Source organism: Berghia stephanieae, chromosome 2 (assembly GCF_034508935.2).
Source record: "Berghia stephanieae isolate SIO BIC M18660-M18661 chromosome 2, UCSD_Bste_1.3, whole genome shotgun sequence".
Lineage (NCBI taxonomy): Eukaryota > Metazoa > Mollusca > Gastropoda > Nudibranchia > Aeolidiidae > Berghia > Berghia stephanieae.
In genome coordinates, this window is record NC_088361.1 from 100016448 (window position 1) to 100040113 (window position 23666).

Consider the following 23666-nt stretch of genomic DNA (forward strand, 5'->3'; position numbering starts at 1 on the left):
AAAATAAATGGTAAGTTAGAGAGGTCTCAACTTTCACATAAGTGCTCAGAGGCACTTATTTACCCAAACAATTTATTTGCTCTCTTAATGCAGCAACCCCAAAAATATGTCTCAAATATTGGAAAAATAAAAACACAACCCAACCCCCCACCATACACACACACACATAGAAACAACAAAAAAAAAAAACAACACCACAATAGTAAAAACCAAACAAAATAACAAAAACATACCGGTTCCATCCATATATGATCCATCCATATCCTCTGTGACAGTTTTAACTAAATACTCAGCAAATCGTAAATCAGCAGTAGTTAGATTCACCCGACGTTGGAGTTCTTTGTCTCTAATCTCTATTTTACCTTCATCCACCTTGAAAATCGAAAACAATAAGACAGCAATTGTGAATCAAATTTATCAAACAGTAATATCTAATTAATGTATTTTTTTAATTTTTTATTGGCAACCATAAAGTATACATTTTCTAACTCTTATGACCCCTCGTTTGGATTCTTATAATAATAATAATAATAATAATAATAATAATAATAATAATAATAATAATAATAATAATAATAATAATAATAATAATAATAATAATAGTAATAATAATAATGAAGCATTTATAAAGCGCACACTTCCACTCAAAAGTGCTCAGGGCACTATGATAAAAACACACAAAAATAACCAAAAAAATCCAGTTACAATCAATAGTTAATCAATGCACAAATTAAAATATACAACGGACATAAATAGTAGCAGTTAGACATGCCATGTAAGCCAAATATAATAAGCATTGTTGCACAAAGAAAAGAACAATTAAACATGAAAATAATAAGTCCAGACCTCTTCTAATACAATCAATGTGTGTTTGCAGCCAAAGGAACATTAAGCAATTTTCCAGGTCTGACCAATATTATTTTCCCCTTCCTTTAGAGTATGTACAAATGCTCACAAAAAAGTTCACAACAAACTTTAGCTTTTCATTAGATGGATGTTACATATGTAGGTATGAAAAAGTTATTATTTGCACATACAACCACTTGTATTTGTAAATTATTTATAAAGACATTAAGAAAAAGGTAGTATTTTTGAGAAAATGTGGTGTCACATTCCCCATTTCTAAAAATAGCCATTCAGCCACAGCCCTGTTTTGGTGAATGCCTAGTTGGATAAGCCGCCAAATGGGCATGCCACTCTTGGGATGGTGATCAACATTGTTCCGTACTGCCAATGTTAAATTTTAATCATCGAAAACAGAATTACAGGCAAATCTAAAAATCCTAAATCTTTTTTTCACAGATTGTTCATATATACATCATATTTCCATTATCTTTTTATCTTATTATCTAAATTATAACACGTCTGTACAAAAAAATTCATTTTTGGGATGCAATAAAGTATTATTATTATCATTAGTATATACAAGTAACTTGCAAACCTTTCTTAAATTAAGGGTAATTCCATTGTCCATTGATTCAAATTGTTTTTCAAGAATATCTGATGGGGGGGGGGGGGGGGGGGGGGGGGGGGGGGGGAAGAGAAAGACGGGGTATACTGAGTCCTTCTTTACCTTTGACCTTCGGATTTGCCATATTTGGCTGCTGATGGCTCAATGTCAATCTATGTAAATTTCCACAATACAGTAGTATAATAATTTTAAAATTACATAACTCTTTTGTTTTTATTAGACCAATTCGTCCCTTCATATGTGTCACGTTATTTGTATTAATGTGTTTTAATCATGAACTCTATTGGGATTATATCTCTAGCGAAGCGACCAAAAAGAAATACTATTTTTAGAAGGCCCTGATCTCTAGGGTGTAGTCTATTAATAGTACTGTAAATGTCGCTGCTATGGAGGTGCTTTCCTTGACATCGGCATTGGAACTATTAAATAGCCAAAGTGATTGTTGTTAAGAAGTAGTAAGTAGGATAAGAATGAAGAATGAAAGAAAATATTGCTCTTAGATCATTCTGTTGCCCCAACAACATCTAACTCGTTGAAATTAAATCCAACAATTATACTTGATACTAATTAAAAGGGTCATAATTTAGATGTTAAGTAAGTTAGACAAGTTGGCCTGAGATTAAGAAAAAAAACAAAACATTGCTCTTGAATTAATGAAGCCTTCGTGCATTGTAAAAAAAAAAAATTAAAAAGAAAAAAGGGTCCCCTCACTCAGGCATTATGATCGGTCATTTAACATTTGGCAATCGCTATCTCGCTGGCTAAACTATTGCAAAATTCATTTTCACGCACCTACACACTTTATACCTAACCGATTTTGATTGTTGATGGTTCAAATGATCAATCTCGATCTATGTTAATTTCCACAATATGGTAGTATAGTAAGTAAAGTAAATGAGTGCCTGTCTGTAATAGCCTTTATTTTCCCACAAAAATTGTGGGTTCTCCACTTGTATAGAAAAGAAGTTATCAATTTTGAAAAAAATGAATAGGCAGATAAAAAGACTTATTACTTTCTTCTTTTTTTTTTCTTCAATTCAAAACATTTGTGAGTGTGGTTTTCATATAAATTTTACATTAATAATGACCTTGACAGAGGGTAAAAAAAAAACTTACTTCAATAAGTACATCAATTAACTGACGCCTTTGTTTGAACAAGACATTGGTTGCTCCTATTGCAAAGCTTCTGGTGTTTACATCAGTCAGGATGTCATGATATTGCAGACTGAGGTACGGATACAATACTGAACCCTTTAAAAAAAAAATGGGAATTTAGTATTATATTATGATTAACATTATTTACAGATGAGACGGCTTATGATGATGATGGTATGGAACAGTGGAAAATAAAGAAACTTCCAAACATTAATATCAGCAATACATGGTACAGAGACAAAATTTAGTAAAAATTTGAAATGTATAAAATTAAAACAAAAAACAAAAACAAAACAAAAACAATACAAAACAAATAGAAATAACAAATAAAACAACCAAAAAAAAACCAAACAAACAAACAAAAAAGTGAAAATCATTTGACTGTTCTCTCAGAGAAGAACTCCAAGAAGGGTCAAAGCAATATCAAATATTCTCATTATTACAGGACAAAGACAGAAAGCAATGTGGGAGAGGACGAGAGAGCGACCTTTCCAACAAACAACAGAAGGTCAACCCCGGCCTCCTATGTGACCCACAGGCTTGAAGTGGAATTATGTCGGGATTTGGAAAAAGAAGAAAATAGGTTTTAAAGTGGAAATGTTCAAAATGATCAAATTTGAGTTTTTCTGAAGTTTTAGAACCGGACATATTACTGTTTTGAACCAGAAGGTCACATATGACTGATTTAATTCCATTGTAAATGAAAAAAGAATTTAAATGGTAACATTTTATGATTGTGTAGTAAAAATGAAGCCAGATGGATTGAATCCGAATTTATGCCAAATCTGAAGATCACAAAAAATGAGGATAGTATGAAATTACATGAAGTGTTATCCATGGGGGTTGTGGGGTTGGGGCGCTCAAACATTATGACATGTGACCCAGATACAAAAATATGCATGGTTCAGATCTGTGAACAACACAAATGAGCTTTTTCACCTCATTGTGAGGATTTACCTGTGCTTTGTGATTGACCAATATCTATCCAAAGGGTAATAAGACATGCTCAAGCTCTGAAGTTCTAAAAGTAAGTAAAAAGCAAGCAGTTGAATGGGATACTCAAAACAAAGTAAGGGCTTACGCTTGTGAATATGGCTAAAGGGTGACCGTATCCATCTTGTTGAAGAAGAACTTCACCCTCCATTGGATGAGATGCCACAGTTTCCTCCACATTTTTGGCTCGCGACTTCTTATTAAAAGCAGCTGACAATTTTTCCTTAAGCATCTTTCCTGCCTTCCCTTTGGGAGATTCCGACTTACTCTTGAGTCTTTTCTCATTTGAGTTGCTGTGGCTAGGAGATAGGCTCTCAGATGATACGGAATCTTTTCCACTCTCATCTATACTCAAAGAGTCCTTACTGGTATGCACACTACTATTTAAATCTATTCCTTCAAACTGGATTGATTCTGATACAGAACTTTCTTTTATTGGTGGCCCAATCTCACCTGCATCTTCATGAAGGGTTAACTGGATATGGTCCTGTTCCCAAGAAAAACAATCTTCATTGTCAATTTCTAATAAACCCTCTGGTGAATCAAGTTCATCAATGTTATCAGGTGTGTCCTTCAGCGATTTCATACCACTTAATGTCAAACTGTTTCTTTGAGCATTGCTGTCCTTTTCAGATGCTATGATATCCTTGGAGGTGATCCCTGACTGCACTGCTTCAATTTGCGTAATTTCATTTATGTGCGCTAGTGGACTTTCTTCTGTAGATGTGACATCAGTTATTTTGCCGTCAGAATCAGCCACTAATGAGTCTTTTTTGCATCGATGGTGAGAGGCATGAACACTAAGTTTGTCAGAGTCATTGGAACTTGAACGTCTGGCCAGGATTTTTCCAGACTGGCCATGGCTGTCAGAATTCAAGGGATCTGATAGCTTCTTGTCCAAAGGAGATGCTGAAGCTGCACAGTTTTCACTGATGACAGCAGCCTCTTCTGAATTGCTTAATTTACCACTGTCATGTGCTGTAGTTTTTACATTATTATTTTCATTTTTTGAAACAAGAAAAGATAATGAATCACGAGGAATTGTAGGAGATTCTGGAGGCTCCTTGGAATTGGTTTGAATTTTTTCTGAGTTATCATCTCTCGTAGGATTGCAGGATTCATTGCTATCTGTTGGTGTATTAACATTGGAAGAGTGATAGCGCACTTCTAAGAATTGCTCATCTTCATCCTGATTTTCTCCAATATTAGCAAGAGTTAGAGTAGAGGAGACCTTTTTGTTCCACTGATTGCATGCTTGTCCTAGACCACATTCCAACATTCCTGGATTTGGAAGACAATGGAGGTCTGGATTAGTAATTCATAAACCCTAACAATGCGTCTTGACTATGGGCAGTGATGGATATTGTAAGAGTATTAGTAAAAAAGGATGTCTAACAGGCAACTAATTATGTATGAAATGGAACTATGGTTCCAAACGGCCTGCTGGCAGAACTAATAAAACATTGTGATGCATGTTTATTATGATAAATGCATGTAAATGCTTGATATATTAATAAAAACCAACATTCTTAGGTATACCTTTTAAAGGAATTTTCTTTTCTTTCTTTTAAATTGAGAACCAGAGTACCTGATACTTAAACAAAAGTCAAATGAGGACTTTAAATATAGTGATCATTTATTTTTATAAAAATATTACAAAACATCCTTGTTTCACTATCTGTAAAATAATAGTATTTTTAAGCAGATCACCAAAAAAAGCCAAGTAATCAAAGTAAAATATTACAAACCTGGAAATAAGGATACAATACCAAGGAGTGTTTGACAAATGGATTCCACGGGAGACCCGAAAACCAGGACCTATTTTGGTATTTGATCAAATATATAAAAAATCACACATTGATCATAAATAAAGTTGATGCAAACAACAAATAGTTTATTTGCACTGACAATACAAGGTGGCAAACTGCAGAAATTATTAGCAATCAATTTTTTATAATGATAAAACATAATTAATAATAATTTTTTAAAAAATAATAATAATAATAATAATAATAATAATAATAATAATAATAATAATAATAATAATAATAATAATAATAATAATAATAATAATAATAATAATAATAATAATAATAATAATAATAAAAATTGTCAAAGCATATTTATAGATAATGTGATTAACAATAAAAACATCAAATCATAGTTTGAGCATTAATCAATCAAAGTATTTTTTGCCATTTAGCCCATTCCGTTCCCTTGACTATTTCCACTCGACGAAAATGCCTGGCAGACGTTCCTTAATTCCATAGCCACCTTTAGTGCATGCTAATTTTTTGTTTTGTTTTTGTTTTTAAGGGTTTTATGCGCTTGCAACACATTAAGGTCATATCAGCGCCAATAAAAAGGAAGAAAATGGGATAAATAAAAGTTATAGAATTACAATTAAAGCACCCAAGAAAAGGTACGACGAAGGTGAATTGGTTCAAATAGGAAACAGATGTAGATTCCAAGAGCACGCTATCAAAGTACTTAGTTTGAGATCACATAAAAGTCTCATCCAGACAAGCACAGGTCCCCACTGAGAGGAATACACTCAAATGTTTACAAATCATATGTTGAAAATTAAATAATAACAGTACATAAGAGAGAGATGATTTACTGGGAAAAAATATCTCCCAAAACTATAACTATACATTCAACTGTTTCCCTCCCAGATAAGGACTCCAGACAGGGTCAGAACAAAACTAAATAATCTCATTCCAAGACAAAGACAGAAAGCATGCTGGAAAACAGATGTAGGTTGATAGAAGGCACAATATGTACCTCCCTGCAAGCTGTTTTAATTAATAGCAATAGAGAGTGTGAATGTAATACTATTTTACGAATTGCATAAATTCCCAAATTTTTTTTGGTGCTGTCACAGACGAATAATCAACATGAACTAGTTTTCATAGGCCATGTGTCTTCAAAATTTTGGAGTGAGATTTCCAATTTAGGTGCTAGGTATATCTCAATTTCTGTGAAATACAGACTAAAATTGCTTGCTACCCTCTAAATACTTATTTGAAAACATTAATGTGAAAAGTTCGGGAGTAGCGTGTCTGAGGTTTAATCCGCAGTCAAGGCAGACAATTTTTTTTTAAATGAATTCTTTTTTTTCTGATTTGCCTGGCTCTGTTTCTTACACACCTTTTCACATTTTACCCTCACAAAGTACACTTGTCTACGAAAACTATATTATTTTTTTTACCAAATTGAATAATTATGCCAGCTGTCAAACTACAGTTTGGAAGCAGATATAACCCTCGCAATGAAAACTACTTTTTGCCAAATGAATAATTATCCCAGTTATCAAACCACTGTTTGGAAACCAGGAAGGTCAAGAGAAAAAAAATATGGATGGAGTGCAGATTGAATAAGGCTCATTCATATCTTCTTAAGCCTTCTTGAGTTCCAGAGCCTACAAAATCAATAAAAACAATTTTTCAAACAAGGAAACAAGCTGGTTCCTGTCATCAAACCTATACGAATATTTTCATTTGCCAATATCCACATGACCACACGAAAATCCTGATCATCAATGTAGGAAAATAATTTTTAAAATAAAGCCATAAACTGAAATTTACTTACCCTCCTTTCTAACAGCACAAGCTTAAAAAGAATAAGAATTTTGTGTCTGTATGTAGTGACCAACTGCCTAACTGGTAAATCTGAAACCAAAGAAGGGAATAAGATTGCGGAAAATCAGTACTTCAAATGAATATAGAATTGTTACCTGCAGATAAGAGAAATAAATCTAGTTTGAGCTCTAACTATTAAAATCATTGGTAATAGTCTCGACCAAAGGACTTTTTCTTTCTTTTTTTTTTTTTCACTTATTGTAGAACAAGCAAGATTGCAATTAATTGGCAAACCATTCATCTTGTAAATATGTTTTTAATTTCTTTGTAAACTTTGTTCCATAAACATTGATAACACTATCCTTTCTCTCTTTTATTGACCACATAATGATGGGTATGCAATACTAGAAAAGCTGGTAACAACAAAAATAGACTGATATGAGATTTTTATAATTCACCACTTTTGCTATTTTCTTATGGCTGATGAGGGGATTCAGATAGCTCAGTAGTTAGGGCACTTGCTTCAAATGCAAAGGGATACATATCGATACTGGGTGACAACTTTTAATTCTACCCTCACCCAGCAGTTATTGGGTAGCTGGGTATGCTAGATTTAGCAGAAAGTACTTTGTGATAGACCAGTCCCCTATAATAAGGGTAGCAAGCAACTACTGTTGTCAATTTCACACTATAGGAACTGGGATAAAGTCCACTTCCATGAGCCTAATTGCTCTGAAGGACTACTTTTTACTACTGCGGTTGATGAAATGCACAAAGTAACATTGTCTATATAAACATTCGAAACACAACCTCTAACAGGTCATATATAGGTCATATCAAATAATTATCCATATTATCAAGTAATGGAGAAATTGTTTGAACATTTTAGCATTAAAAGCTTTTCCCCTGCCAATCATAAATATTGGCTGAAAAGATATAACGGTTTTAGCTCTTAAAATGTGTTTTTTCCCCGGGTATTTATCTTTGTCGAGATAATAACAAATAACAACTGATAACAACAGATAACAACTGATGACAACAAATAACAACTGATAATGCAAAAATACTTTGATTCTAGCCTCAAAATCAATATTCATGTGGTCAATGAGGCCCCAACATTACGTGCACAACTCCGGAGCCGGTATTTATCTTTGTTGAAATAACAAATAACAACTGATAACAACAAATAAGAACCAATAACAACAAATAACAACAATTAACAACAAATAACACTGATAACAACAATTAAGGGTACTGCTGAATACCAAAATCCACCTAAATCTACCGAAATCCACAGAAATTCACCGAAATCTACCAAAATCCACTAAGTGTGGAGTGAACCAGAGATGATGGGAGGTAGGTAACAATGGGGATTTAACCAAAGACTATGAGAGGTGAGCACCTGTGAGGATTGAACCAGAAACTATGGGATGTGGGTACGAATGCGGAGTGAAACAGATAATATAGGATGTGGGCACCAGTAGGGAGTGAACCAGAGACTATTTTACTTTCGATTTTAATGTTAAAAAAAAAAAAGGGACGCAACTCCGATCATCGCTTAAGAATCTTCTATTTCGGTAGTTGCTTGGAGTTGTGCACGTAAAGCTGGGGCCTAGTTGACCACATGAATATTGATTTTTGAGGCTAGAATCAAAGTATTTTTGTTTTATCAGTTGTTATTTGTTGTTATCAGTTGTTATTTGTTGCTATCTCGAAAAAGATAAATACTGGTTTGGGAGTTGTGCGCGTAAAGCTGGGGCCTAGTTGACGACATGTATATTGATCTTTGAGGCTAGAATCGAAGTATTTTTGTGTTATCAGTTGTTATTTGTTGTTATCTCGACAAAGATGCATAACGTTCTTTTCTAATTATTATTATAATCACCACGGCACCATTTTCAATACAGTGGCATCTCTCTAATTGGAGATGCCTGTGGTCATGGAAATTGCCCCGATTTAATCAGATTTCCTGATTTGCCAGACAGGTGAATATTTCACAAGTCCCCCAAGCCTTAAAGTGCTTAAACATCTTCAGATGGATAGTTTTGAAATAGAATGGTTAAGGAGCATAGATTTCAAAAGAGCTGGTCTAACAACAAAGACTGATGTATTCTTTGCCTTTTGATAATTTATATATTAGGGGGGTGGGGGCAAAAATCTCTTAAAAAATAACCCCCCCCCCCCCCTTTCTTTCCTTCTTTTTAATCTTTAATTTTTTTCGTCTGACGGTATAAAAGAACTCTTCCCTTTTCATTTTTCTTTCTTTCTTTTTCTTCTTCTTTGATGTGAACTGGATACATATAGTTGTCAACAGCTTTATCAAAATAATCCACCATGAATTGCACAAACAAAACCATGCCCAATTTACTTGTTGGGCCGGTGTCTCAGTTGGGAAGGCAAAATGTGGTAAATCAAGCTCAGACCACAGAGCTTTACTATGTTAAGGAAGACATCTGTGGCTCAGACTTGGATCAATAGATAGAATGAAGCTACCATCATTCGGGTCTTTGTCATTGTTTTTTGCCATCCGTGTTGATGAGTAACTCTTACTAAACTATATTAACCAGACTATAAACATTTAAGGTTACACATAGTTTTGTGTGTTGGTTCGTTATATTTCCGGATGGCAATGTTGTGAGCTTCTGAGCCAAGTGCATACTCTCTCTATATATGGACCCACCCACTTTGACATTGATTGTAACTTCAAGACAGAAGTTTCACATTTCAGGAGACTAAAGGCATTGTAGTAAGCTTTGATACAGACTGTGATATGATTCACTGTGGTACTCATGGACTAAGTGCATATACTATTTCTCTGCATAGTGACAATTTTCAATTACGTGTATGTTCCTTTTTCATTGTTCATACAATATTTTGATGCAGTGAAATAGGAAATGTTGCAGTAAAATTTTCAAAACTAAACTAAGGATCAGAAAAAAAAAGTTCCAATTAGCCAGCGACCTTTTCATGATTTAAGGGGTAAAATATAGAGAAAAAAATTCCGCTCCATGGGATTTTGTCCAAATTGCCAGGTTTACCAATTTTGAAGTCCTATTTTTTTAAGTTATATCACCGTCATCAATATTAACCCTTATCCACAGAAACTTAACACAGTCTACGTGAATTACAATTGCTTTTTTTCCCCTTCTGGTAGACAATGTAGATTCAATACATAGAATCAAAAGCTTTGAACAGTTATACAATATTTTTGGATAAAGTCAATGTTGTCATTGATGCATTGCCTAATTTACACAATTCACACAAGGAAAATAAGCATTATATCTTCACTTAAAAAAAAAAAGTGTTTGCTTAATCATTGAAATGTTTTTTTAAGATGTAAGAAGCAGAAAGAGAGAAGTCAATACCAATGATTCATCTTGTAAAAAAAAATATACCGGGATGTCACTGGAGACTTTAGAAATTTCTTGAACACATTGTCAAACGGTCAGATTTTTTTCTTCTTGGACAAAAATATCAGGTTTTATAATAAAAGTCAATTTGTTTTTTAATCCAATGAGGTCAGACAGTTAAAAATCTTCCAGTAAATTCATATTTGGACGATTTCCAGAAAGCCAGTTAATATTTTTAAAAATCAGGTAAACGTGGCATCCTTGGATATAGAAATACAATAATAAAAACAAGCTTACCTAAAAACACTTGTGTTCCTTCTAATAAACTCTGATTCAAGGATGTATTGAGGTTATTGTATGTCTGCTCAAGAAGAGCTACTTGGCTAAAGTCCCTTTCATCAAAGTAGGCATGAGTAATGAGCTCCAGCTTGGCCTTGATAAGTCCAAAAAGTGGCTATTGAGAGTATAATTTGAAAAAAAACAAAACATTGATGTATTTGAAACCTTAAAACTATATAGTATTCATAATTTTCAAGACATTGAAAAAAAGGCTCTAGGCTTTTTAAAACATGGCATGCTCAAAAATTGTTCAGTGTATTGTTCACACAGGGTTAGATTGAATGATTCCAATACCTTCAATTTCAAATTTTAGCAATATCAGTAATATCCAAAAATTTTAGGGCATTGCAACAAATCAGTAACTTATTCATAAATCGAAAACAAGTATACAGGACAAATGCCATTCTTTGTTTTATAATACGCCCAGATCATCAATTTAAAAAACTACAGAAAATAGGTCAACACAGACTGATTATGAAAACAAAGCCCAATCTGAGTTTTGGAACATCTTTACTTGCTTCCTATCAAAGCAAGAAATGAATACAAGACTGTCTGTCCAGAATTCTCTTGTTTCGGCACTTATCTAACAAATCTCCTAATAATTTATTACTTTACACGAGCTCTTTGTTCTTCAGATATGAGTTATTTGTCCCTAATTATTTCAGTTTTAACTCCCTCAAATTAAAGTCTTGGACAATCAGAAGTTTAGCAGATTCACAAAATTATTTTTAAAAAACCAGAATTCCTTAAGGAGCCTTTAGACTGCTAAGTGGAATTTTTCAATATCCTGTATTATATATTAAGAGGGCAGTCATGCCTACCTTCAACTTCAAATTTAAGGTACATTTTACCAGTAAAAAATCCAACTTCAGGAGCAATATAATATGTCGGAAAATGAAAATAAAACGTCTAGTATCAAGAGCGTAATATGTTTACAATGGTACTAGAGATAATACTTAGTGGTTACAAATCTGGGGAAAACTCGCTCCCTGGTATAACTCTAACTCTCAAATGTTCCATGATATTTCATGGGTCAAGCATAAAGTGAAAGGGCTGAGGCTTTTCAGAGGCCCCCAAACAATAATTCTAAAGAAAATCTAATATCAAACCAATCTACTCAGTGGAACTTGGTCTTTCATTTTAAGATAGTTTTGAGAATAATTGAGGCAAAAAAAAACAACTCGATTTTGACAAATATTAAGTTAGGAAAAAAATAAATTTGTATGAATTTCAGCCAGACACGTTTATTTTCATAAACAACTTATGAATAAAAATGGTGGTTGTAGTAGTGATGGAAGATATGATGAGGTGGTGGTAAGAATGATGATGTGGTGGTTGTAGCAGTGGCAATAGGGATGACAATGTGATGGAATGTTATAATCAATGACAAAATATGTACACCTACAAAAGCACTCACATATTTTCGTGATGAAAAGGATGGAAATCCTGATGGTCTCTTTCACGATATGTGATTAAATAGGTATTTAGAGCTTCATTGCTTTTTTTCTCATGAATTGTCGAAAACGGAATGATATAAGTATAAAGATTCCATAAATATAAAGTAAATAAGTAATTGGCAAAAAGAGGACCATGTATAAAAATAACATAGGGTAAAATGATTAAAATAAAAGAGCCACTATAAAATAAGGGTCAACTTACCAGTCTACTTAAAACACAAACACTTTTCTGAACTGTGCTTCGAGTCACATCAGCAGTTTTGTTGATTAAATCCTGCAGGGATCAAATCAAACTTTAACATTTTGTTTCATAAAGGCACACAAAGCCATCTAAGCTTTGATATTCTTAGAAATACAAAATAAACTCGAAACTGGCACCCAAATTTGTTTTTGTCACAGTGCTCAACAATACCTTCTATTTTTCGAAAAAAGTCCTCTTATTAAAAACGTCAAGAAATTTCACAGTTCCTACAATTAATTTTTACTTTTTTATCACCATGAGGAATGGACATTTATATTGGATAGTATCAACTTATCAATTCTGATCAGAATGATTAGAAAAAATAGCATTAGTTTTAAAATAAAAAAGTCCTTTAGAGCAATCAGAGGTGGTCAAGTGGATAAAGCATTACACTTTTACCCGGGAGACCCACGTTCGAGAGCCACTGTTGGCATCTTAAGATCTTGCTTTTTTATTTTTTTTCTTTGAGCAAGAAACTAACCCCATATTGCTCACTTTGCGGCACTGCAGTGTGACTGTGACTGATGCCTTGGTTATCTTTGTCTTTAATTGAGAAAATTCCTAAAGAAAAATTTCCCACAAGAAAATATAAAATGCAGGTCATCATGAAGTAATTTCTACTTCATCTAACAAATGCAGCTACTCATTCAATGCTGAGTAGACAGTCGAGTCAAAAAAAAAAAAAAAAGCCTTGACTCAACCAACAATCTAACCTCATTACATTGCTTAGGAGTAAAAAAGCTCTACCAATTGAGGTATGAGGTACCCCGTTAAAAAATAAGACTATATTCAGCTTGGCTCTTACTTTGGCGTCCATCTGTCTGTAACAGGACACTCCGTACACTGTTTCCAAATTACCATTTCGACCAGGAAGAAGGAAATACACAGTGTCTGAAGTGGAAGGAGCATTGAAAATTATAAAGTCAACATTGCACAGTTAGTTATGAACACAAATGAGTATAAAACATCTTCAAAAAAGAAGACAAATACTAAACACAGACCATTAAGGACTCAAAACCCTTCTTTATTCAGCCAATAACAAAAACAATTGAAAAGTGGATACATAAAGCTAAATCCAGAAAGGTGACAGAAAAGTTCTCAGCTCATCCAGCTAAAGGGATTTAACTCAATTTAAATTAACTCAACCCAATTTAATTCCTTCACAAAAATTATTCCTTTTGAATGTTTTCGATATAAGTATTTCTTTTTATGGTCGAATATCTCATATTTAAAAAATCTTTAATTAATCATATGTTGAGAAAAACCAATATAAAATGAAGTGAAAGCATTAATATGACCTGAGAATATTTAGAGTGTAGATGTGCTTAGATCCAAAATTTGTTTTCAATTTTAAAATCAAATGTAAAGTTTAATTGAAAATTAATGGTACACTACCAACTCAGATAATTATAGAAATAACTGTAGTGCCTAAAATTCCATTAAGCATCATCAACATTGAATTAGGAAATCGTCTTATTCATATATTCATGAAACCAAAATTGACCGGAAAATTGGAACTATAGATAACCTATGAATTTATTCTTCTTCTTCAGCTGTGAATCACTGAAAATTTTCTGAAATTTCCACCAATCCACTGACATTTTAGAGCCTTGCATAATTAAGTGAAGGGGGAAAAAATAATCAGCAGATCAAATACAGTCCAGTTTACATTTCTCATCCTGTTATTCTTCACCCTCTTGTACCAATCCTAATACAATACTTATTTTCTACAGTAGTTTCACCTATTCCTCATCTAAACCATTTAGTCTCAGCAAGGACAAGGGATATGTGCTTCACTGTATCAGGCAAAAAAGACACTTGGTCTTCGTCATAGGAGGATAAATAAATAAATAACTAAAAGGGAAAACACATTTTTTAAATGGACTTGGTCTTGTTAAAATTCAAACTGTAAAATTTCAATGGTTACATTTTAATTCTCATCAAAAAATGAAAGTCTTACAAAAACAATTAAATCTTTGTGATGTCATGGTATCAGACCAGCGGGTCCCTGGTTCAAATCCCACTCTAGGTGACACAAAATTGAATTTTTGGAAAAGGCTCTTTACTCATAAACACACTCAAGCGTATAATGAGTTCCTGTTGTGTCTGTTGAAAAAACAATTGTAACAGCATCTTAAAGATGTGTCTTCATTTTTAGTGTTGTAGGCTTGGGACCCCTGGTGAAGCGCTTTTGACAAATTTGATTGGAATGATGCTGTATCTCATGCATTGTTTGATTTTCAAACAGGTTTTTACATATTTGAGGACTTAATGAATAAAAGACAGTTCAGAGTTTAAGTACCTTTAACATAGTTATGAGCCCCATCAGGGAGTGCCAATGACGGTATGTTCTTCCATTCATTCGGGATTTCATGACTCTCTACAGAGTTGCCTTCGATGAGGGGTGGATACGAATATTCCACCTAGAATAAAGAAAAGAAATGAGAAAAATTTAGTCTTTCTATTTTTGTTTTTGAAAAATTAATTATTAGTAATTTCTTTCCAAACTATCTTTCCTGTAATAATGTGTGATAAGTAAAATTTTCATATTACTGGGTGTTGCGCAAATTGCATTACACCTAATCTACAAATATTGAGAGAAAAAAAAATTGAGACCTTATCACTATGCTATATATCGTCATTTCACTGACGGGAAAGAATCAGTCATAGCAAAAATAGGGTCACTAAAATAATAAAAAAGACAACATCAAGTATACCAACATAATTCTTAACTCCCCTCTCACGTCAATTTAGCCCAATAACCAATAAAATAGTGGTCACCCTCCTGCCCCCCTACTAAAATTAAAGGAATTACTGCTACTGCAGCAGTTGATGATAACGATTAACTAGGCACTTTGATCAAATTGTCAAACTCAAAACATCTCTATTTGACACAGTCAGGTGGATGGGACATTAAATAACATTCAATTTGATACCTTATTTGTTTCTCTATGAAAAATTCCAGACTTAAAGATATTTTTCTGTTGAAAATTTTAGTCAATTTTAAAAAGAAAAGCTGTGATCTCACTGCTGTCTCAAAACCAACGTCTTGCGGCAATCGGGAAAGTTTGTGTTTTGCAGTGGAATTGGCCCACTTATTATTTCCAGTAATTTTGTTTTAATTAAAAAAGGTCAGAAAATAATCTTTATTTTTCAAATGAATCATTTTCATGTATGGTAAGTATGGAAAAAAATAGGGTTAAATGAAATTTGAAAAAGTATGAGGTTTTTATCCTAAAATGGTGGGTAAAATAAAATAGTGTGTGAGTGTATCAATATTGACTAAATTTGGCGGAGATATTCTTCAATTAATTATTAATTGCTGTGTGAAGTATACCCTGGCATACCTATCCTCAATATCAAATTTCAGGGACATTTTATGTATAAAACACCAAATTTCAGGATAAATATGCTGCGCAATAGTAATGTCATAAAAGACAATCAAACATCTGATATCAAGAGCATAAAGTGGTTACAATGGTGCCAGAGGTAATTATAAGTACAGTCCACTCCTGATAATCGCAACACCTTGGGATCTGTGAAAATGTTGCGATTAACTGAAGTTGCAATTAACCCAAGTTGAGTGTCATGTCCAATATTGAAACATTTTACACATATATGGTAAACTCAAACCAGTTGTTCTAAACATTGCATGTAGTCCACCACAGACTGAGCAATTTGATTGAAAAAAAACAAAAAACAATTGGAAGCCCTGTATAGATTTGTCAAGCAAAAACATCTTTGATGCAGGTCGACATCTTATTCAGATTGGATTAACTTTCACTCTTTTGTTCTCAACATTTGTAAGAGTCAAAGAGATTAACCGTGATGTGTTAGGCCCAATGCACAGTTGTGTTCGCAGTTATGTAGCAGCACTTGGGAATATTTGTGATAACATACTGGTATAAAAAAAGCCACCGATCTGGCTGGGCTATTGTTAGTATCAGTGTGACAATCTATATAATTTAAGCATTTTATCTGCCTTATGGAAGTAGGATCTGTCATTTGTGAATATTATTTGAAATCCTTCCATTTATCAGTTGAAGAGCATCGGTTAAGCGGTGCCTATTTTTTACATTCACTAATTCAAATTCTTATGATCACAGTAAAATATTCATAGACCTTTTGATTTTGACTTATTCACATGAAAGAAAAACAAACAAAAAATTAGTTGATGCAATATTATATCCTGAATATTTATTGTTTATGATCACATCAAATGATCGAAAACGGTTGATACATTTTTGATTGATTTCATACCATACCAACATTAAATGGAACGGGAACCACAGATGGTAGTATATTTGAGAAATGTTGTTCCCCAACTTGCTGTTACTATGGGGAGAAAAAGGGACATGGATTGCGACAAATTGTGACAGACACCCCAGAGAGCTGTTAATATTAATAAAAAGGCAAGACCATTATTTTGTAAATTGAAAGAACTGAATAAATCCAACTATAAAATTTTGCTCCCGTTTTATGCTCAATGTGTTCAATAAATGATTTAATGCCTTGATGAATGTTTATTGTATAGTATGCTTAAAATGATTTGGATTTGGAGTCGGAGACTAAAAAATGGCTCCAATGATATTTGATGACATTTCTCTGAAAACCAGGGGCACCTCTGGCGTCATTTTAGTCACTTAGGAAAAGTCTCTAGCCCTTAGCCTTAATATTATTTTATTCTGAAAGGCCTTTGAATTCCTTTTATAATGATACCCTATTTCTATTTTTGTACAGTTTTAGATTTAATTTTATTTTAATTTAATTATGATTTTTGCATTTTTGACCAAATTTCCTTGTGGAATCCTCCATATTGAATTATTTTATATTTGGCTTTTGAAAATTCATATTCATAAAAAATCAATGACCCAAATGACTTTTATATCATATCTCAAACAATTGTTATGCCGCTATGGCTATGGACAAAAAAAAAAAAGGTCTTCGTCAACAAAGTGTAAAAAATCTTTCCAGTTTCCATTTCCAGAGTACCTGACAACCCTTTTTGTGGTGAAATCCAACGACAACCACATGAAGAACGGGTTCAGTCATTTTTCGTTGTTATCAAATGCAACACACCCACTCCAAGGAATATTTTTTTATGTTGAAAATTACATTCTTATTCTTAGAGCAAATTCAACAATTACGCCTATCTATAAACTGCAGACATATCTAGATAGTCATAGTTGACACAGACAATTTCTGAATTTGTCTTTGGTGATGTGGCAGCCTTACAGTCAGCAGTTAGAAAACAGCAGTTGAGAATGGGTGGATAATCATCATGCCAATTCTAACAGATCATTTTTCTATTATTTTAAGATGAATTTGCTGATATTTATCGAGATGATAACATAATCTAACTGATATGGACCATTTGATTTATATCAATCAATGGAATTATTGGAATTGTATTTGTGATCCAAAAGAAACAGTTGAGATTTTATGGATATAGAACATGCAAAGTATTACAGAGGAAGTCCATGTAAGGGTTCGAATCTATCACATCATTTGACAAGCACAAAGAATTTGTTCCACCCCCTTAGTTTTTCCGTATGCGCAAAACAGAGTCGCAGAACACCCGTCGTAAATAATAAAGAATACTAAGATAAACAATATCTAATTTAATCGATGTGTGTTTTAAAAACAATCTGTTTTGAATTTAAATATGAGACGGGAATCTGAAACGGGTCTCACAACTCACGAAAGGGACATTCTTGCACCGAGTCTGAGGCCCCAGTGACGCTGATACGCCAGTGGCTTGCAATAACAGAAGATTAGACTAAACGATTTTAGCCAGTATCTAATCTATAGTTCACTCATCGCTTCTTTCTTATTCTTAGACTCAGACCTGTCTCTTTACGAATCGGTAAGTTTGATAAAGATATTTCCCTTATGATATTAATGATAATGAATTGTAAAATGAGAACGTGAAATGTATCAAAGGATAAAACATTCCATAGCTATTTGCTGTGACTGTGATTATTGCCAGACACTACTGTGTAGTTCGACAAATGGATGATGCCAAGTCTGCAAAGATAGATCACCATCAAGCCCTACTGCAACCTCCTCGTGGTGTCGAACGGTAACAGGTCAAGCTGGCCAACTGCAGAGGGCGACAAGAATAGGCAATGGCAAACCATTCTTGTAACTTTGCCGAGTTAACTGCATGAATAAGTCCAAAAAGTTAAACGGTGACAGCGTAAAGGGGAGCATGTTTTCACGGAAGACTGCTGCCTCGCTCGGTTGGGAGCGTGATGTTCGTCAGGTCACACCGAACCGTCAACCAGTTACTAGGCGAAATAAATTTAACAAATGTGACAAAACCAAAATTGGGACATGGAATGTCAGGACCTGTGCCCAAAAAGGAAAACTAAACAACATTCTGAAAGAAATGAAACGGCTCCAAATAAATATTCTTGGCCTGGCAGAGATGAGATGGAAAGAGCAGGGAACCATGTCAAAACAAGAAAACAACATGACATATAAGATCATATGGAGTGGTGGAACCTCTTTCCAAAAAGGAGTAGGGATGATCTTAGACCAAAAATCAACCAAATTTTACAAAGGGCACGTAGCAATCTCAGACAGAGTTTTGCTGGTTAAGCTAAGAGGACCTGTAGTTGACACCAATATTATTCAAGTTTATGCACCAACAGAAGAGGCGACAGATGCAGATATGACAGAGTTTTACCATTCACTAGACAAAGCAAAACGAATGTGTAAATCACAAGAAGTCCTTATGGTAATGGGGGACCTAAATGCTAAGATTGGCAGAGGCAGAGATGGTGACATAATCGGACCACATGGACTCGGAGACAGAAATGAACGAGGAAACATCTGGGCAGATTGGTGTAGAACAAATAAATTAATGATTTCAAACACCTGGTTTCAACAACACCCAAGAAGAACCTGGACATGGCAATCACCAGGGGACAGAGCAAGGAACCAGATAGACTTTATAGCAGTATCATCAAGATTCAGAAATGGCATATTAAATTGCAAAACCTACCCAGGCCCGATGTAGACAGTGACCATGTCCCAGTTGTTTGTACAGTAAGGATAAAGTTTAAAGCTATTCAGAGAACAGCTGGTAGAATAAAGAGGGATTACAGGTTATGCAAAGACAATGGCATACAAACAAAAATGAGAGAAGAATTTGAAAATGCACTCATGATACAAAGCCAAAGTGAACCTGATAATGAAAAATGTGAAAAACAATTTGATATATTCCAAAAGTGTGTCAAAGCAACTGCAGAAAAGCATTTACCAATAGCTCAAATAAACAGCAAAAAGGAATGGATGACAAATGAAATTCTAAACCTATTTGAAGAAAGACGAAAATGCAACAGAGGGTCTGCAGAATACCAAACATTGAACAACCACATTAAATCCAAATGCATCGAGGCACACGAGAACTATCTAGACTGGAAATGCTGCGAAATCGAAAGAGAATACAAACCCAACCCCCAACAAGCTCACCAAAGAATAAAAGAACTATCAGGGAAAAGGAAAAGCAAAGCAGCAGGAAGTTGTATCCAAAACAAACAAGGGGAACTGCTATTTGAAGAACAACATATAGAAAGCCGATGGGTAGAATACATAGGCGAACTGTACAATGATCCAAATAGAAATGAACCACCACTGAAATTCAAAGAACCATTAAGCGGACCAAACATCACCAAAAGTGAAATTGAAAATGCCATGGAACGAATGAGGGATGGTAAAGCAACAGGCCCTGATGAAATATCTGTAGAGGTATTAAAAAGCCTAGGAGATCTAGCAATTGATGAACTTCACATATTATTCAACAATATATACAATACTGGGAAAATTCCAGAAGGTCTCTGTAACTCTATTTTCATAGCAATACCAAAGAAAGCAGGTGCAGTCAGATGCGAAAATTTTAGAACTATAAGTTTAATAAGCCACATCAACAAAATACTGTTGCGTATAATTATCAACAGGCTAAGGAATAAGATTAACCCCGAAATCGCAGAAGAACAATATGGATTCCAACCTGACAGAGGGACAAGGAACGCAATATACCTCCTCCGTGTTTTAAGTGAAAGAGCTATACAGGTTCAGACCCCACTATACCTCTGTTTTGTCGACTACAAAAAAGCTTTTGATAGAGTACGCCACGAAGAAATACTAAAACAACTGCACTCCATTGGCGCTGATGAGAAAGACCTCAGACTCATGCAAACATTATACTACACCCAGCAGGCATCCATCAAAATCGGAAACTCTACAGGAAATTCCATTCCTATTAAGAAAGGAGTCCGTCAAGGGTGTGTTGCCTCACCAGATCTGTTTAATCTATACCAAGAAACAATCATGAGGGGCATAAGTAATATGGAGGGAATAAAAGTGGGAGGTCACAACATAAATAATATAAGATACGCAGACGATACGGTACTCATTGCAACATCAGAAATCCAACTTCAAAAGATTGTTGACAAAGTGGTAGTAGATAGTGAAGCCAAGGGAATGGAAGTGAATATCACCAAAACGGAATGCATGGTAATACAGAAAAACCCCGAAAACAACAACACCTGCAATATAACGATTCACGGCGAGCAACTTACCAACGTAGAAAGTTTTAAATACCTAGGTTCAATAGTGACAACAGATGGAAGATGTAACCGAGACATACGAGCAAGAATAACTCAAGCCAAACAGGCCTTCATGGACCTGGGAAACATTTTGAAAAACAAACAGATGTCGTTCGGGATTAGATTCCGAGTCTTGAAGTGCTACGTGTGGCCAATCTTGTTATACGGATGCGAAAGCTGGACTACAAATGCAGAAACACAAAAGAACATTGAAGCTTTTGAAATGTGGTGCTTGAGAAGGATGCAGAGAATATCGTATACTGCACACAAAACGAACGAAGAAGTGCTAAAACAAACATACCAACAAAGGAAACTAATGCCCTTAATAGTGGATCGACAACTATCCTTTTTCGGACACATAGTAAGGAAAGATAAGAATGAATACCTGGCAAGTTGTGGAAAAATACCTGGTAAACGCGCCCGGGGGAGACAAAGAAAAACACTCATAGACCAACTGAAGGGCTTCACCAGCCTAACAATCCAAGAGCTGTTTGAAAAGGCAAGAGACAGGGAGGAATGGAGAGAGGTAATTCATGCAGTATCCGAAGCCTGGACCAGGCATGGAACCTAGAAGAAGACTGTGTAGTCACAATGGTCAATAACGACGTTATTTTTAGGAAGTGGTTATTCAGTATCAGATACTGAATAGTGCTTTGCCACTATTCAGTATCCATAAGGAACTCTTTTTTATAGAGAGAGTGAAAAGTGCGACAATCTCGGTTGAACTGCTGACCTACTTCCAGATTGAACAAGTGCAGTAAATGACAGCCCGATTCAAAGTTGTAAAAATATTTTGATCGAAATTTTTAAATTTCTGCTATCGTGCAATTAACATAGTTCAAAATATCAAAATAAGAGAGGCAGTCAAATACATTTTTTAATGTCTGAATAGACATGATTAAATGTCTCTAAAAGTTCAGTGGCACCATGACATGGTGGATATAAGCTGTTTGACTCTGAGCTTAAGGTTCGAGAGTTCAAATCCCGGTAAGGGTAACTTTTTTTTTTTTTTTCCCAATATTTTTTAAAAATTCCTTCTGTTAATTTATATTTTTTAAACTTTTGTTTTAATAATTTTATTTGCTTGAAATATACTTTAATGTTGATAATATACTATTGTTCTTTTATTATTATTATTATTATTATTATTATTATTATTATTATCATCATTATTATTATTATTATTATTATTATTATTATCATCATCATTATTATTATTATTATTATTATTATTATTATTATTATTATTATTATTATTACTTACTTACTTACTATTATTATTATCGTTGTTGTTGTAATCGTCATCATCGTCATTATTATGATTATGGTTATGATTTTTTTTTTTAATCAAGTAGTTGGAGTAATTTAATCAGTTATCGATTTATTACGAATATCTTTTATGTGTTATCATCGCGTTGTTGTTTTTCATTATTGTGCTCTTCTATTGTTTATTACTTTTTAAAATCTTGCTTTTTTCTGTTGTTGTTGTTCTCCTTGTTGTTGTTGTTTGTTTGTTTCAAACCCGATTCATTATAAATTCATTTTTAATTGAGCGATGTACTTCCGAGAATTACTTGCCGTATTATATTGAAATTTACATGACAATAATAATAAAAATAATAATAATAATAATAATAATAATGATAATAATAATAATAATAATAATAATAATAATAATAATGATAATAATAATAATAATAATAATAATAATAATAATAATAATAATAATAATAATAATAATAATAATAATAATAATAATAATAATAATAATAATTTAAATAGATACTGAATATTAGACTACAATTGACATCTGTACTGAATACAGCCTCTCGCAGTCCCGGGTTCAATCCTCATCGGTGTCCAAATCCCAGATTCACTCCCCACTGCTGCCTGCTTCCCATAACTTTGTCGGCTTTTGGCGGGTTTCGTAAAAAAGTAATTCCCCTCCCCCTTGGTATTGCTTTTTTACAAAATCCAGAGTCCCAGGTTCAATTCCCACAAGTGTACACTTCCCTGATTCTCAGGATCACTCCCACTGTTGCCTACTTCAATAACTTTGTCGGATATTGCCAGGTTTAGTCGGGTTTTGTAAAAAAGTAATTGCTTTTATGTGAAACTCGCTGAAACCCGCCGAAAACCAGAGTCTCATGTTCACTCCCCACTGGTGTACACTTCCCTGAGTCTCAGGTTCACTCCCCACTGTTGCCTACTTCCCATAACTTTCTCGATATTGCCAGGTTTTTGTCGGGTTTCGTAAAAAAGTAATTGCTTTTATGTGAAACTCGCTGAAATCCACCGAAAACCAGAGTCTCAGGTTCACTCCCCACTGGTGTATATTTCCATGAATCTCAGGTTCACTCCCCACTGTTGTCTACTTCCAACAACTTTGTCGGATATTGCCAGGTTTCGTCGGGTTTCGTAAAAAAGTAATTGCTTTTATGTGAAACTCGCTGAAATCCGCAGA

General features: G+C 34.0%; 2 protein-coding genes across 2 annotated transcripts in view; one reads left to right on the plus strand and one right to left on the minus strand.

Annotated features, from left to right (window-relative positions):
- The window catches only part of LOC144966037 (late secretory pathway protein AVL9 homolog), a 29963-nt gene extending 12152 nt beyond the window's left edge, over positions 1-17811 (minus strand). The window contains exons 1-10 of the mRNA XM_078902033.1: positions 17580-17811; positions 14890-15010; positions 13393-13478; positions 12549-12620; positions 10848-11004; positions 7211-7290; positions 5368-5437; positions 3708-4900; positions 2588-2722; positions 234-372 (exon numbers count right to left, since the gene is read on the minus strand). Coding sequence (XP_078758159.1) covers positions 234-372; positions 2588-2722; positions 3708-4900; positions 5368-5437; positions 7211-7290; positions 10848-11004; positions 12549-12620; positions 13393-13478; positions 14890-15010; positions 17580-17639 — 2113 coding nt within the window. The 5' untranslated portion in view covers positions 17640-17811. The remainder of the gene's footprint in view (positions 1-233; positions 373-2587; positions 2723-3707; positions 4901-5367; positions 5438-7210; positions 7291-10847; positions 11005-12548; positions 12621-13392; positions 13479-14889; positions 15011-17579) is intronic.
- A 22-nt stretch (positions 17812-17833) lies between these two features.
- Positions 17834-23666, plus strand: part of LOC144966038 (cryptochrome-1-like) — a 44195-nt gene continuing 38362 nt past the window's right edge. The window contains exon 1 of the mRNA XM_078902034.1: positions 17834-18453. The gene's annotated coding sequence lies outside the window, so the exon portion shown is untranslated. The remainder of the gene's footprint in view (positions 18454-23666) is intronic.